Source organism: Siphateles boraxobius, unplaced genomic scaffold (genome assembly GCF_051911475.1).
Source record: "Siphateles boraxobius isolate OS27281-9 unplaced genomic scaffold, OSU_SipBor_1 26, whole genome shotgun sequence".
Taxonomy (NCBI): domain Eukaryota; kingdom Metazoa; phylum Chordata; class Actinopteri; order Cypriniformes; family Leuciscidae; genus Siphateles; species Siphateles boraxobius.
Window position 1 is genome coordinate 6,240,166 of NW_027508876.1, and position 14,196 is coordinate 6,254,361.

Sequence of the window (14,196 nt, forward strand, 5' to 3'; positions counted from 1 at the left end):
AGTCCACACTACAACATGAAAACAGCGTTTTGAAATTCATCCACTTTGGAGAGCGTTTTCAAAAAACTTTGTTTTCATCAATAAAAAACGCCATCTCAGTGTGAACGGAAGGTCAAAACGGAGAGAAAAACATTACTGTGGACAAGGGCTGAGGAGATTGCGTCCATCAACAACCCCAAAGCTTGCAAACTCATTGGTTCGACAATTTATTCGATAACATTAAGCTGTTTTGAATTATATACTGTTGAATGTTTGATGATTGCGTTAGCTTACATGTCCATAAATTATGCTTTGAACGCTTGTTTCTGCTTCTTCTTTGCCTGTGTTTTGATCGGGAGATTCTGTACTCTTTCAGAGGATGTGTAATAGCGGCCTCTACTGTATAACAGTGTAAACATGGATTGCTGGACAATTCTGTCAATGGCAGGGAAATAGTTCAATGACATGTATACTAGTGGTTGTATGTACAGTACAAATTGCATTTTTATTGTATTTTTGAATAAATTAATAGATTCTTACAAAAAAAATGCGTCACATTATTGACCTTGATTTCAAAAAGAAGGGTTCATAAAAAGTAGCACAAAAATGTAAAGACTCAGGCACTGATGTTCTGTCTGAAATCCATTTCTATCAAATCAGATTTGATTTAAAAATGACCTGACTCTCTCCACACCCTTAAAACAGATCTAACACATTCCTATCCATCAAACACAGAGTGAACTCTAGTGTGTAAGTCATTTTGCTTATCTACCTGTCAGTGTGGTGGGCGGCCTGCAAGCTTGACAATTTGACAATAAAAGCTGGTCAGCCTAAATTGTGTTTCCAAAAACAACAAAGTGAATGGAGAGTGAACAGGAGTAGACAAACAAACGGTGAGTTCACTCACAAAGTCCAGTTTCAAGAACTGTGATTTTTTTATTCACGTAAGGAGTACGTGAATCTCAATCTCAATTTTATATATAGCAAGTTAGTTTATGTTTGAATTGCACAAAAATACTTCTATTCAAGCTTATTTTGAGCTGAAACACATCTTCAGTAACACAATGATTGCACAGGGGTACAATCATTGCTATAAATATAAATAGGCATTTACAGATGAACGAAGCAGAGGTTGTGGTTGGTAATAGCTACAGGCTTTACATTTGCATCACTACAAAATAACATCTGCTGTGATTAACCTCCTGCATTCACTGCTGTAAACAATTAGCCTGATTAACCACATTTAACCAACAAGCTGTTAAACAACCCAAGAACAGCGCATGTACAGACAAGCAGTAATTCAGCATGTAAGCGGTTTAGTCCCTGAATCGAATCTCCTCGACTGAAACACTCAAAATAAAGACAGGAATAAAGCAGCACTTACCTTCCAGAACTTTTTGGCATTCTCTACCCTGGACCGTTTGCGCGGGAGCGATACTAGCCTTGTAGAAGACACATGGTCAAAAATCATGTTGAAGGCTAGAGGACTTGCACAGAAAATATGGGCTGCGTTCAGTGATAATGCTTTATATGGCTCCCAGAACCCCTTCCAATTATCAAACACTCATAAACAATAAGAATCCAGCCCATCTGAGCAGGAGATCCCATTACAGGCTAATGGAAGAGCAGACGGAGCAGCCGTCTAGTCTGGCAGGCATGTACAGAGGATGGAACAAGACAACGGATACAAGATCTCCAACTATAAGAGCTCTCCTTCCTAAAAACATAATAGTTTCTCACCAGGGTCATCACCTTAATGTGGGTTATCACTTTAATGAGTTTAGCGTGTTGGCTAATGTGATTAGAGATTACGATCACAGCAGAAATGTGAGCCTAGGTGCTGATATTAGCATAGGCCTCCAGTGGCACTCAATATCTCATTTAAAGAGCAAATGTAAGAGCACAAGAGATAAAAGCTAAAGAGGTTACAGAGCAGAGAGTGCATGCATACACACATACACACACAAACACGTGTACAAGCATACAATATTTAATAATGTTTTCACACATTGATCGCAGACTCATCCGTCTGATGTCAGATCACCAGTAAACTGCATGTCAGCTTGAAAACTGTGGTCTGGGGTGCACAACTTTATTTCAAGGTAACGTAGTTACATTATACTAACTTAAATAAGTACTGAGTAATATTAATTAACTACATGTACTTACTCTAGGGTTAGAGTAGGATTAGGATTTGTTTTAAGGGTTAGTTGCATGTAATTATGCGTACTTTACTGTTATTATTATGGTAACTACCTGTAACACATGTAACAAGGACACTGTAAAATAAAGTGTTAACGGGTTTGGTTTAGGGGTAGTTACTTGTAATTATGCATAATTTACTGTTGTTATTATAGTAAGTACATGTAGTACCGTGTAACTACGTCACCTTAAAATAAGGTTGTGGCTAACAGGACGGCCGAGGGACGTGAGAGAACGGCGCGAGGCCGGTGGTGCGATTGATAATGAGCAACACCTGTGAGCACACCGGTCTCGCATCTCTCTGACAACGCGTTCCTCCCTCTTCCCGGGTTTCGGCACCAGTGTAGCAATGTTCAGGGAAGAAGGAGGCGGGAACCGGCGAACAATCAAATAAACTTTATTAAAATAAAACAAACCAAACTAAAATACCGCCAGCAGCCCCTCGCGGACGACTGCCGGCTTACCTAAAATAAACATAACGGCCAGCAGCCCCTCGCGGACGACTGCTGGCTAAAATAAAACACTAATACAAAAAACAAAACTCAACTTAAATACAGGCCTGTTCCTCTCTCGATCATCAACGTCGTCGCTTCTCCAGGGCCGGCCCGAGGCATAAGCGAACTAAGCGGCTGCTTGGGGCCCCCTGGCCACCAGGGGGCCCCCAATCGAGTTTAATTTTTTTTTTTTATGATGACTTAAACAAGTGACATAAATGAATGAATGGATATGAATGAATAATTCAAGACAAGAAAATTCTGATTTCATGTTCAATATACCTGCCAACAACTGCTGCTGTGTCTGCCAGCGTTTAAGTCATGCGCATAATCTAGACACCTCGCGAGTGCATAGACAATTCGTGCGCAACTGCGCATAGTCACGGTATCGGTTTAAGTTGGAGAAAATAGTCGCTGGGGAACTTAACCTTCTAGGTTTAAGGTTAGCAGTTTGAATAAATAATAAACATAGCAGTTTGAACTCTTCTCCACTTTATTATACCACACATCAGATCACTAACTCCAAAAACCCGCGACACTCCAGTACCAAGTGCGCACGACCAATTCCTATCTACGGCAAGCCCCGAGGGGAAAAATAGATTTCATACACACATACAATGAGCATGAGTACATTACCCGTATTATAGTAACAGACTTTGTTGGATTCTGTCATGTACAATCCAACAAAGTCTGTTACAATAATATTAATAAAAAAGATTTTGAGGACAGTTACACTGTATTGAGACAGTTGAGAAATAATAATAATATTTTTTACAGTTTTCAACAATAATTGTCATTGTTGAACCCTTGTTCTTATGTTTCTGATGTCTTTCTTTTGTCATTATGTTTTGCAAATAATTTATTTTATATACGTTTTGAGACAGTTTTTTTAAGAAGTTTCAAAGAGTTAGTAAAAGAGTAAAGTAAAAGTTTCAACTTTTTTATTTAAGTAGGCATCTATTTTTTATTTTTTATTTATTTTGTATTAATACACAACCTCACTGTATTCATTTATAATGTATCATTATTGCGTGAGATTTGTGTCAATAATTGTCAAGCACAGGTGACTTTGCGTAGTGGGAGGGGGCCCCCAAATCAAATTCTGCTTAGGGCCCCCAAAAGGATCGGGCCGGCTCTGCTCCTCCTTTATGCTTCCGCTCCTCCGTGAGAGATGCGAGACCGGTGTGCTCACAGGTGTTGCTCATTATCAATCGCACCACCGGCCTCGCGCCGTTCTCTCACGTACCTCGGCCGTCCTGTTCGCCACAAAGGTGTTACCAAATGTGGTCTTGAGTCTGATTCACAATTGGTATGAAAGTAATCAAGAATAAATTGCAAATTAACCACAACTGATAAATAAGTTTCCTCAAGCATAGTGCCTTTGACAAACAGCAACATAGTTATTTGCTGAAATCGCCAACGTCCTCCATAGCAATCAAATCTCATTAGCACCCGTGATCAAGCCGAATAAGACGATTTGATGCCAATGTCTCATCATTGACATCAAACCTGGTGGATGCATCTTGAAAGGCCATATCTCAATTAAGTGAGATCTAAGACCTATCATATGGCTTCAGAACAACTGGAATATACATAGATCAGAATTCATATGGATCACTTTGTGGCGCCACTTTTGGAAGTCTCTAGCACCAGTCACCATTATAAATGCACCATAAACACTTGACAAAAAAATTATTGTTTGGAAGGGCATACAGATGAACAGATTTTTTTTTTCTTCTTGTGACAACTAACACATTGAGTTTTGTCAGTAAATCAAAACAGACAACAACACAATGTGGCCCCCCTCAGTAGAAATTGCGTTTCTCGGTAGAAATTGCGTTCCGGTGGGAACGGTGATATGACCGAAAAGGGCACTCCTTCCTTCTATCCACCGGTTGTTGATTGGATGGAGGCTGATTTGAATGTGAGCTTGAGTCGAATTTAAGAAAGCGGCATGGTTTAAGCAGACGGTATGTTTGGAGAAGTCTGGAATATGTCACCAGAGAGAAGTCTGGAATTTCACCAGAAGATCAAGTTATGAAAATCTGATTAAGAATTACAAGGTCAAAAATAGAAAATAAAAATGAAACAAACACATGATAGGGTGAATTTCCATTTCATGCCAGATTTAAAAAGGTCGCCTCCACTGTAGCTTATCTCCATTATGAGTAGGTTGTAGATTGGGTTTCAAAGTAGCTTCCCCAACAGTATGTTTAAATGTACTTTAAAAGTTGGAGGAAATAATCACTTTAAAAAAAAAAAGTCATATAAACTCTTTAGTCCAATTTTTGAGAGGTTGGACTAACAGACCTGAATAATGTGATTGGTTTTGTTCAGCATGTATACATGCTAATCAGACTATAATTGGCCTTGTGTGAAATCTCCAAAAGACAGAGGTGACACATGACATGTAGGCCTATTTATTGATTCAAATACTCTGTTCTAATGTGAAAGAGACCTGGAGGGGAGTAAAATCAAATATTGGATCACAGCTCAAGTCTGTTTTTTATTGTTCTCACTAGCATTGGCTCCAACTCAGCCAGTCATTCCCTTTTAAAAAAAGATGAAACTGCACTGTGACCCTCAGGTTAAACTCACCAACACTCTCTTTTGCTGTATGTCAGAATGTATCAGTCCTCATGTTAATAAGCCCAATGTTGGTTTCTCTCCATTGCCTCCTAGAGCTCTGACAATGAGGGATTCCAGTCCCCGCACTAGCCCCGGCCAGCTGGGCTCTTGAGGGCGAGGTTAAGTAACGGCAGGCACATCACACATTCAGAACAAAGCCTACTCAGGAGACCCTTATTAGCGGCTAATCATAAAGACCCATGTAGCCTGTTGAATTAGCATTAACCTCCCCCGCTCCAACACTTCAGATTTTATCTATTCATCATAAACGCTCTAAATATCCTCTCCAGTACCTATGAGTGACACCCCGTGGGCGTGATTCAGCCCTAGATGTGGGAGTTGTTTTATTTCAGGGATTAAAATGCACTTGATTATTATTCACCTATGTAAACTGGATGAGCCAAATACAGCGGCATCTACAATGGCTGCATTGCTTGAGGAGACACGGTGAATTTATCAGACACTCAGACTCTGTTTTTAATCGACAGAGTCGCCCATGGATCCTTGAGTCATCTGAGGCATGAAGAACCCGGATGAGGCAGAGAGCGACACAACACTAAAACACCTGCTAATGGATCAAATACAACAAGAACGAACCCCAACAGAAACTTGCACTGTGGAGACCAAACACCTGGTGAGGGAGTGATATAGATCAGTACTACTCAACTGGTGGATTGCGATCCAAAAATGTGCAAAAGCCTGTAGAAAATCCTTGAAAGCTAAATTTCAATGTACAATTTAAAGGACTAGATTATTGAGAATGGAAAGGGTGGCAATAGAACAGCTCTGTTTTAGTCCCTAGCAGGCTGGGTACATTTTAATAACATTTTAGGCATCATAACACTAAAAAAGTAACATGAATACCAGAATATCATAGTACTACCAAAATTGTGTATATGGACTATAGCACTAGCATGGTTTTTGGACCATGGCATTTTCTGAAACACTTTGCATAAACATATCATGGTTCTTGGTAATCACATTTACCATGATGCTACCTTCACCATAAGTTCTCTGGTTTAATCGTTCCTTTTGTTTTCTTTCCTCTTGTTTAGTCTCTTCCAAATGTGACCACAGTCTGCAATCAGTGTGACCACCTGTTATCGCTCATCTGTTTATCTTTGTCTCTTGATTTCTCTATATATCCTTTGTTTCCCTTTGTTCTCTGCCAGTATGTTTTGTGTTTCGTGTTTCCAGCCTCTTTTGACATAATTTTGTTAAGTTTGGGATCCCTGTTTGTTTCTTTTGCTTTCATTTTTCTCTTTTTCCCAGTTGTGTTGTGGTTGCTTGTTTGCCCCCAGAACACACCAGTCTTGGACAGCTCTCCTGATTTTGACCATCTAACCTAGTTCTAGTTTTGGAGTCCGGATTCTCAGTACACTGCTTGCCTGCTTGGACTGTCTTTGGGTTCTGTTTATCAGCCTGATCTTGACTGTGAGTTTGGATATCTCTGATAATGTCTGCCCCTTGTTTGATCTCTCAGTTCGTCTGACCTCGACTCTCACCTCACTACTGGATATTATTTGCTGATGGACTGATCTGGAATTTGACCTCAGCATGTTTGACTTCTGCCAATTGCCCAGAGTTGGTTCAGAGGCCAGCGGCTCATGCTGTTTTATATTTGTGTAGTAATAAAATGAAGTTGAGCATTTTTCTGCTTTTCTTTCAGAGAATGTAACAAGAACAGTCTAATTGTGGAAGAAGTACTCCTGACATGAAACCTTTATGGTTAAGCCAGTCCCATTAACTTATTGTTATTTGCTCAGTGAAATTTTTCATTCAAGACTGTGGATGCAATCAAGGACATTTTAAAATGTATTTATTCAGTACTGAAAAATATAAAGAAAATAGTTATATCTTGACCAGCATTTTGGTGCCCACTGTTGTTCAACTCTACCACTTACAGTGGCTCTGTGCAGACGGATCATTGAATGACATCCTATTACCGCGAGAGCGATTAGAAAGCATATAGAGCATAATTTACATAATTCGCATGTGTAGAATGCAGCATAACAAGACAAATAACTGAGGAAGGCTTTAATACACAGATAATGTTGATTAATGGAAGTGGGAGCAAATGAGAACTAATTAGGGAGTATGACAACTAATGAAAGAACTAGAACTCAGCTAAAATAGACAATGAAGACCAAGACTAGAAAGTAAACAATACAGAAACTAAACATGACCGTGACACCATCATTGTACCATGTACTGACACCTTTTTACCCCCTTAGAAGCACGTTACTGAAGCTGCCTACAGACTGCAGACAGTAGAGCAGCTTACAACGGTTTGTAACTAGGGGTGGAACGGTACATGTATTCGTATTGAACCGAATCGGTACGGGCGTCACGGTTCGGTGCACGAATTTACACGTAGAATACAGGGTATAAAAATAAATAAAACTCTAAATAGCGAGAAAATTCGCTCAATTCGCGTTTGGTCTGAACGCAGCATAATGAACAGACTGCGATGTCAATATTGCAATGCTGAACTGTGTGTGTACGCACGCAAGAGAGGGAGAGGCGCGGGCGCGATCGAACTGTGTGTGTGTGTGTGAGAGAGAGAGAGAGGCGCGGGCACGATCGAACTGTGTGTGTGTGTGTGACAGAGAGAGAGAGAGAGAGAGAGAGAGAGAGAGAGAGAGAGAGAGAGAGAGAGAGAGAGAGAGAGAGAGAGAGAGAGAGAGAGAGAGAGAGAGAGAGAGAGAGAGAGAGAGAGAGAGAGAGAGAGAGAGAGAGGCGCGAGCACGATCGAACAGTGGAAACAAAAACATACTCCGTAAACATATAATTCAAACTGCAAAGTGTTTACATATATTTGTGTACACTCGCAATAAAACAGAACATTGTGCTTTTGTCACACTCTCTTGTCAAACTATAACCTACAACTGTCACCCAACCAAAATCGCACGCACGCACACACACACATACACACACACAAACACACACACACAGTTTTACTTTTAAATTACACATTCTACATTGATTAAAAAAAGAAAATCAAATGTGGTTTTTAATGGTAGCCTAGTATTATTTTATACGGAAATAAATTATTTATAATTCAGATGAGAATAAAGTTAGGGTTAATTAAAATTAAGAAAAACAAATATATTGATCTGAAATATGGCAAATTAATTTTAAATTCATTCAAACATACCAAACATATCGCAAGGTCTTTGTCTTTTTATTAATTTAATTAATAAACTAATTCAATTATATAAAACTATTGTTAGTGCACTACAAATAAACTGGTTCTATGCCTTTATTAATAAAACGTATTTAAAAAATACAAGGCTTACGACATTTATAAAAATACCTTTTGCATTTATGTTTTGCTTTTCACTACATTGTACCAAAATCGTACCGAACCGTGATGTCTGAACCGAGGTATGAACCGAACCGTGACTTCTTTGTACCGTTCCACCCCTATTTCTGACAGAACCAGCATGTCCACTACCCACTCACACAATCAAAGAACACTGATAGATGTGGGAGAGAGATCAGGAGGGTTATTTCCTGAAAGGACAGCAAAGTGACAAGTCTAAGTTGTTGTGTGCAATGTAAGCACAGTATCTGTAGTGTCATTAATGTCTTGTCTGTCTTTATTTACTCAGCTGTCAGGTCAGAGGTGAATAGGACAAATACAGTCTATGTGCTTTAACTCTATGCCCAGATTTACACTCTCTAACCCTCCTGATCCCATCCATAGAAGCATTGCTGATGCAAGCATTAGCTTCTAACACCCTGGCGCTATTATCTGACACCCTGTCAATGGCTGCTGAGGAGAGAAGGGTCATGGTGAGCTGGGAATATGTATTCCTTCCTCATTTACAAATTTTGACACTCATGCATGCCAGCAACACAGGTCCCAGGGTGCCTGTCAGATTACACTTTCCCTAACACACAATCCAGTTCTCCAGGGCTGAGTGTATGGATGTTATACTCCTCAGGGCTCAGAGTGTAAACAAGTCATTCCGAGGTGATATGAGTTCTTTTTGTTTTTTTACTTGTCTTGCTGATGCAAAAGCTCACTGTAATTTCTGAGAGGGTGAGGGTGATTGACTGAACAATCTTCATTAACATAGCAAACACAAGAAACTCTGCGTAAGCACTGCAAACTTAGACACTCCGGCTTGTAAATAAATACAGCAATGAACCGCAGAGGTCAAAGTCTTTCACAATAATTACAAGAATAGCTACCATTGCAGGTGTGCCACTTTAGCAAACAAAATTTTGGTGCAAAATCCAGTTTACTGGTAAGGTGCTGTCCCATGTGTATTTAACACATTGTCATTCCCTTTAAGAAAATAAGCCTCATTTTATGCAAACGAGGCTCATTATAAATTGCGCAATTTATACCATGTCATAAGCGGACAAAATTTTGATTAGGCTGAACTACATTTTGTAGGTCACTTTGTTTCTATTTCTGCGACATTGTGCCAGGTAGCCCCGTCCACACTAAAATCTCATTAGACTTACATACTGCCTCCCTTATGTATATTAAACGACATGGATGAGGAGAAACTTATATTATATGTCAAATCCCCCAAAATTCCACAAAGAAAACTCGGAAGGATCACGGAAGTCACAAAAATACAAGCATTCTGCAGTTGCAGTGCAGGAACTGTTCTAATTGGCTGTATTTTGTGATTGTCTTGCATCACCAATTTCATGTGCAAATAACAAATTGCTTGTCGCTTGGAATCTTATCACGTCTTGCCTGGCTAGAACACATTGCAACATTATGGCATTTTTTGCACAAGAGAAAGCTGGTGTTAAACATATTTCTATTAAATTAATGAACTGTACTTGCATTTTTAAGATACTGTTCAAAAGTTTGAGGTCAGGTATATATTTTCTTTCTGAAAGAAATTAAAACTTTTATTCAGCAGACTAGTGATGTTCGGTTCTTGAAAGAATCGTTCTTTTGAGCCTGTTCATAGGATGTCTGGTCGAGTGTGTTTACTAATCTAACTGAATCAAACTTTAGTTCCAGGTTGATGACGCAAGAAGCACAGCCGAAGTAGCACGTCCAACTCAAAATGAACCAAATGAGCCGGTTCAACCAACTGTCGGAGTTTGCAGAGGATTACAGAGGAGTCTGATGCGATACTATGCTAACCTGAGGCATGTACTAGAAATGTGCTTATTATGACTAGTGTTATTAAATATTTGTTATTAAATATAGTTTTTATTTGAATATTTCAATATGCGTTGACACAAATGACTTTATTTGAATGCTTCATTGATTTAACATGACAATGAGTTGTTATAAAAGGGATGCATTCTAATGACGTTGCGTGATGATGTAAGCAAACAATTAATCGTTTCTTTGAACCGGTTTCGCAAAAATGAATCGGTTTTTAAATCACTAAGGCAGAAGAAGATGATGGATGAGCAGGTAGCGGTGGATCTTAATATCAGCCGTTAAACTACAAAGAGTAACAGCTTTAGCTTAAACTCAGAAACAATACAGGACAATGTAACTGTCAGGACTTAAATACACAAGACTAACCAGAACCAGGTGTGCAATATAATTAGTAACCATGACAACACATGAAGAGCGGGAACATGGGGAACAAAGTAAACAGAAACAGGACACAGGAAAATGTGATACAAACTAAAAGTCCATGAAACAGAATGAAAAACAACAACTGTTTGATAATAACAAATGTTTCTGAGCACCAAATCAGCATGTTACAAAGATTTCTGAAGGATCATGTGACACTGAAGTAATGGCTGCTGAAAATTCAGCTTTGCCATCACAGGAATATAAAGTACAGTTTAACATATATTAAAATAGACACAATTATTTTAAATTATAATAATATTTCACTATATAACTCTTTTTACTGTATTTGGGGGGAAAATGCAGCCTTGGTGAGCAGAAGAGACTTCTTTCATAAACATTAAAAAATCTTACTGACCCTGAAATTTCAAATGGTACATTTTCAGATTTATTATATTTTTTAGAACCTATGGGCCTCATGATTGAAACATGAACAGAACATCTTTCTGTGTTCATAAACCAATTCTGAGGTAAACTGTAGCATTGAATTGACATGAAGTGAAATGTATCCTATGTTTATTACAATCCCATAATGCATTACTAATTTGTTTCAATTGTTTGTGAAACCATTCTTAGGCAAATTGTAGCTTGAATTCAAAGTGACAATTTACTGAAGAATGGTTTTACAAATGATTTACAGAACATTTGTTCTGATCATGTTTCATGATTGAGAACCCTTGTGTGTAACGGCCTTGAGTTCCTGTTCGGAAATGTTTACCTCTCTTAGTTTTATGCCATTGTTTTGGTGCATTTCCATGCAGAGGAAAATTGTTCTCTACAAACTGTAGGCAGCCTCAAACTTGTTGGCATTATGCTTAATCGTATAATTCCTGTAGTGAATCATGTGAAATCAGTGCTATTAGCAGTTCGTAATTCATTCTTAACAAATGAATCCCCCCTTTTAATTTTATAGAACCTTAAATAGATTTCCTGCTGTTTTCTTTTGCTCCACTGCATGTATTCGCTGTACGCAACAACTTTGCACTGATTTCAAAATAGCTCTGGCAGGGGAGCATTTTTGCAAAACTATATATTGCTTTTGTTCACACAACGGAAATAATCAAAGCTATGGCTTCCATCTTAGCTAGAATGAGATCGGCTTTGCAATTTAATATCTCAGAAATAAGCCTGTCATGGCGTATAGAAGACAAATATGATCTCCCCTCGGCCCACCTATATTCTCTCCACTGCATATATCTCATCATTTCATTTTCACAGACATTATTCAAGATATACAGATGTCAGTGAACACTGCAAAAGCAATAATGTTTGGCTGACATACGCCAAGGTAAAGCCTTTAGAGCGAAAAACATTGACACAACGCAAACAGCCAGCGCAGCAGTCAACCCCGCTTCTGGAAAAGCGAACGACAACGAGGAGAACAAATATTAAGTCAGGTTTTGTAATGAATAATTTTTTTTTTTAGAAAAACACAATAGAAAAAAGAGGAGAAGAACAGATGGAGTGGGCAAAAGAACAAAGGATCAGTTGAGAGATCCTCCACTGGTCCACAAAGAAGTCAGGTAGATGCTGTTAAGATCAGTCTTAAGCTGAGATATATAAAGCTTGTTGTGTCCTGACCTGAGTCTTGAAGTGCAAACAGACAGGACAGGGATGAAGCATTCGGGGATGTAGCAACGGCCCACGGCCTAGGCCCCCTTGTTTACATGTTTCTCCCAGATTCCTGATTGCTTAAAAAAATAAAATAATAATGTCTAATTGATAGATTGACTAATGCTGCGCTGTAAAATGCAACGGGTGTTTTCAAACGCATTGGTTTGGTTAACGTGTTGAGCGTAGCCTACAATGTCATTTTCTATGCTCATGAGAGTTCATTAACATGTGGTGACAGTGACATATGCACAAAATTCAATATTATGCTTTTTCAAGAAATCACTGAAAGATGAGCAAGAAGGAGAAAAGTGCCATCTACATCTGAGCCTACTTCACCTTTCCACAAGGAAGACAGCGAGTGAAGCGACACCTGAGGCTTCCCATTAACAGGACACTCATATTTCATCACTGGACATCCATGACATAAATCTGGACAATGCCAAATTATTTCATCTCATTATAACAGCGAAAACAACTTAAAATACTCAATCATTTACGGTCATACAGATAAGAGTAAGACATCGAAACTCTTTTCAAAACTCAATTCAAATAAAGCTGGCGTTCTGACGTAGAAACCGGAAGCGCTGCAATGTGTTTACAAAGTGAACAGCGTCAGAGACTGACACGGAATAGATGAAATTGTTGAAATAAAGTCGTTATTTTTGTGTTTTTTTTAGCACAAGAAGTATTTGTGTCACTTCATAACATTAAGGTTGACTATTTTAATGATGTCTTTACTACCTTTCTGGGCCTTGAACATGGCAATAATGTTGCAGTCCATGGTTGACAGAAAGCTCTCGGATTTCATCAAAAAGATCTTATGAGGGTCTTATGGGTATGGAGCGAAATGAGGGTGAGTAATTAATGTATAATATTGTACTTTTCGTTTTTGGTGATCTATGCAAATAAATATGCTACAAATAAAATGGCATAATTGTAAGTATTTTTACAGGCACATAAACTACAGTTTAAAAGTTTGGGGTCAAAAAGATTTTTATTACTTTCTGCTTGTCAAAAAATATCCTGAAGAAAAAAGTGGTACAGTTTCTATGAAAATATTAAGAAGCAAAGCTGTTTTCAACAAATGTTTCTTGAGCACCAAATCAACATATTAAAAGGATTTCTGAAGGATCATGTGACACTGAAGACTGGAGTAATGATGCTGAAATTTTACCTTTACCATAACAAGAATACATTACATTTGAAAATATATTAAAACAGAAAACATTTACTTCAAAACATAATAATATTTTACAATATTACTGTCTTATAGTAACTATAGTTTTATGGTTACTATAGTTCAATTGATTCTGACAAGCAGAAACCAGTGAAACAGTGAAATCAGTGGATTCAAAGCCTCTGTTTTTCACAGAGTTAAAGACAGAGCTTCAACTGTGCATATCAAACATGCTTATGTGATTGTTTTAATGAGCTCTCAACCCTGACAGAAACACAACCTGACAGAGATAATATATACAGGTAAATTGTTTTAAAGCACCACAGGTGAATTGGCATTTAAAAGCACCTGTGTGGGCTATCATGCACTATTCATTGTTCCAGACTTTTCTCTCCACATTGTTTTAAATTGAGCACCTACATCTAAACTGACTTTCCAAGGACGTTCTTTCCTTTCTGAGTTATTCAGGGAGGATTACAGCAACACTGACAGAGAGAAATGGAGACATTAGGAGGCATAAAGTCAGGCTGACC

General features: G+C 38.4%; 1 protein-coding gene across 3 annotated transcripts in view; it reads right to left on the minus strand.

Moving 5' to 3' along the window:
- Positions 1-14,196, minus strand: part of dpp6a (dipeptidyl-peptidase 6a) — a 503,595-nt gene that overhangs the window by 391,505 nt on the left and 97,894 nt on the right. Inside the window, exon 1 of one of the 3 annotated variants that reach the window (XM_077244244.1) lies at positions 1,364-1,505. The exons of the other annotated variants lie outside the window; for them this stretch is intronic. Coding sequence (XP_077100359.1) covers positions 1,364-1,450 — 87 coding nt within the window. The 5' untranslated portion in view covers positions 1,451-1,505. Of the gene's footprint in view, positions 1-1,363; positions 1,506-14,196 lie in introns of those variants that run through there. 3 annotated transcript variants of the gene reach the window in all.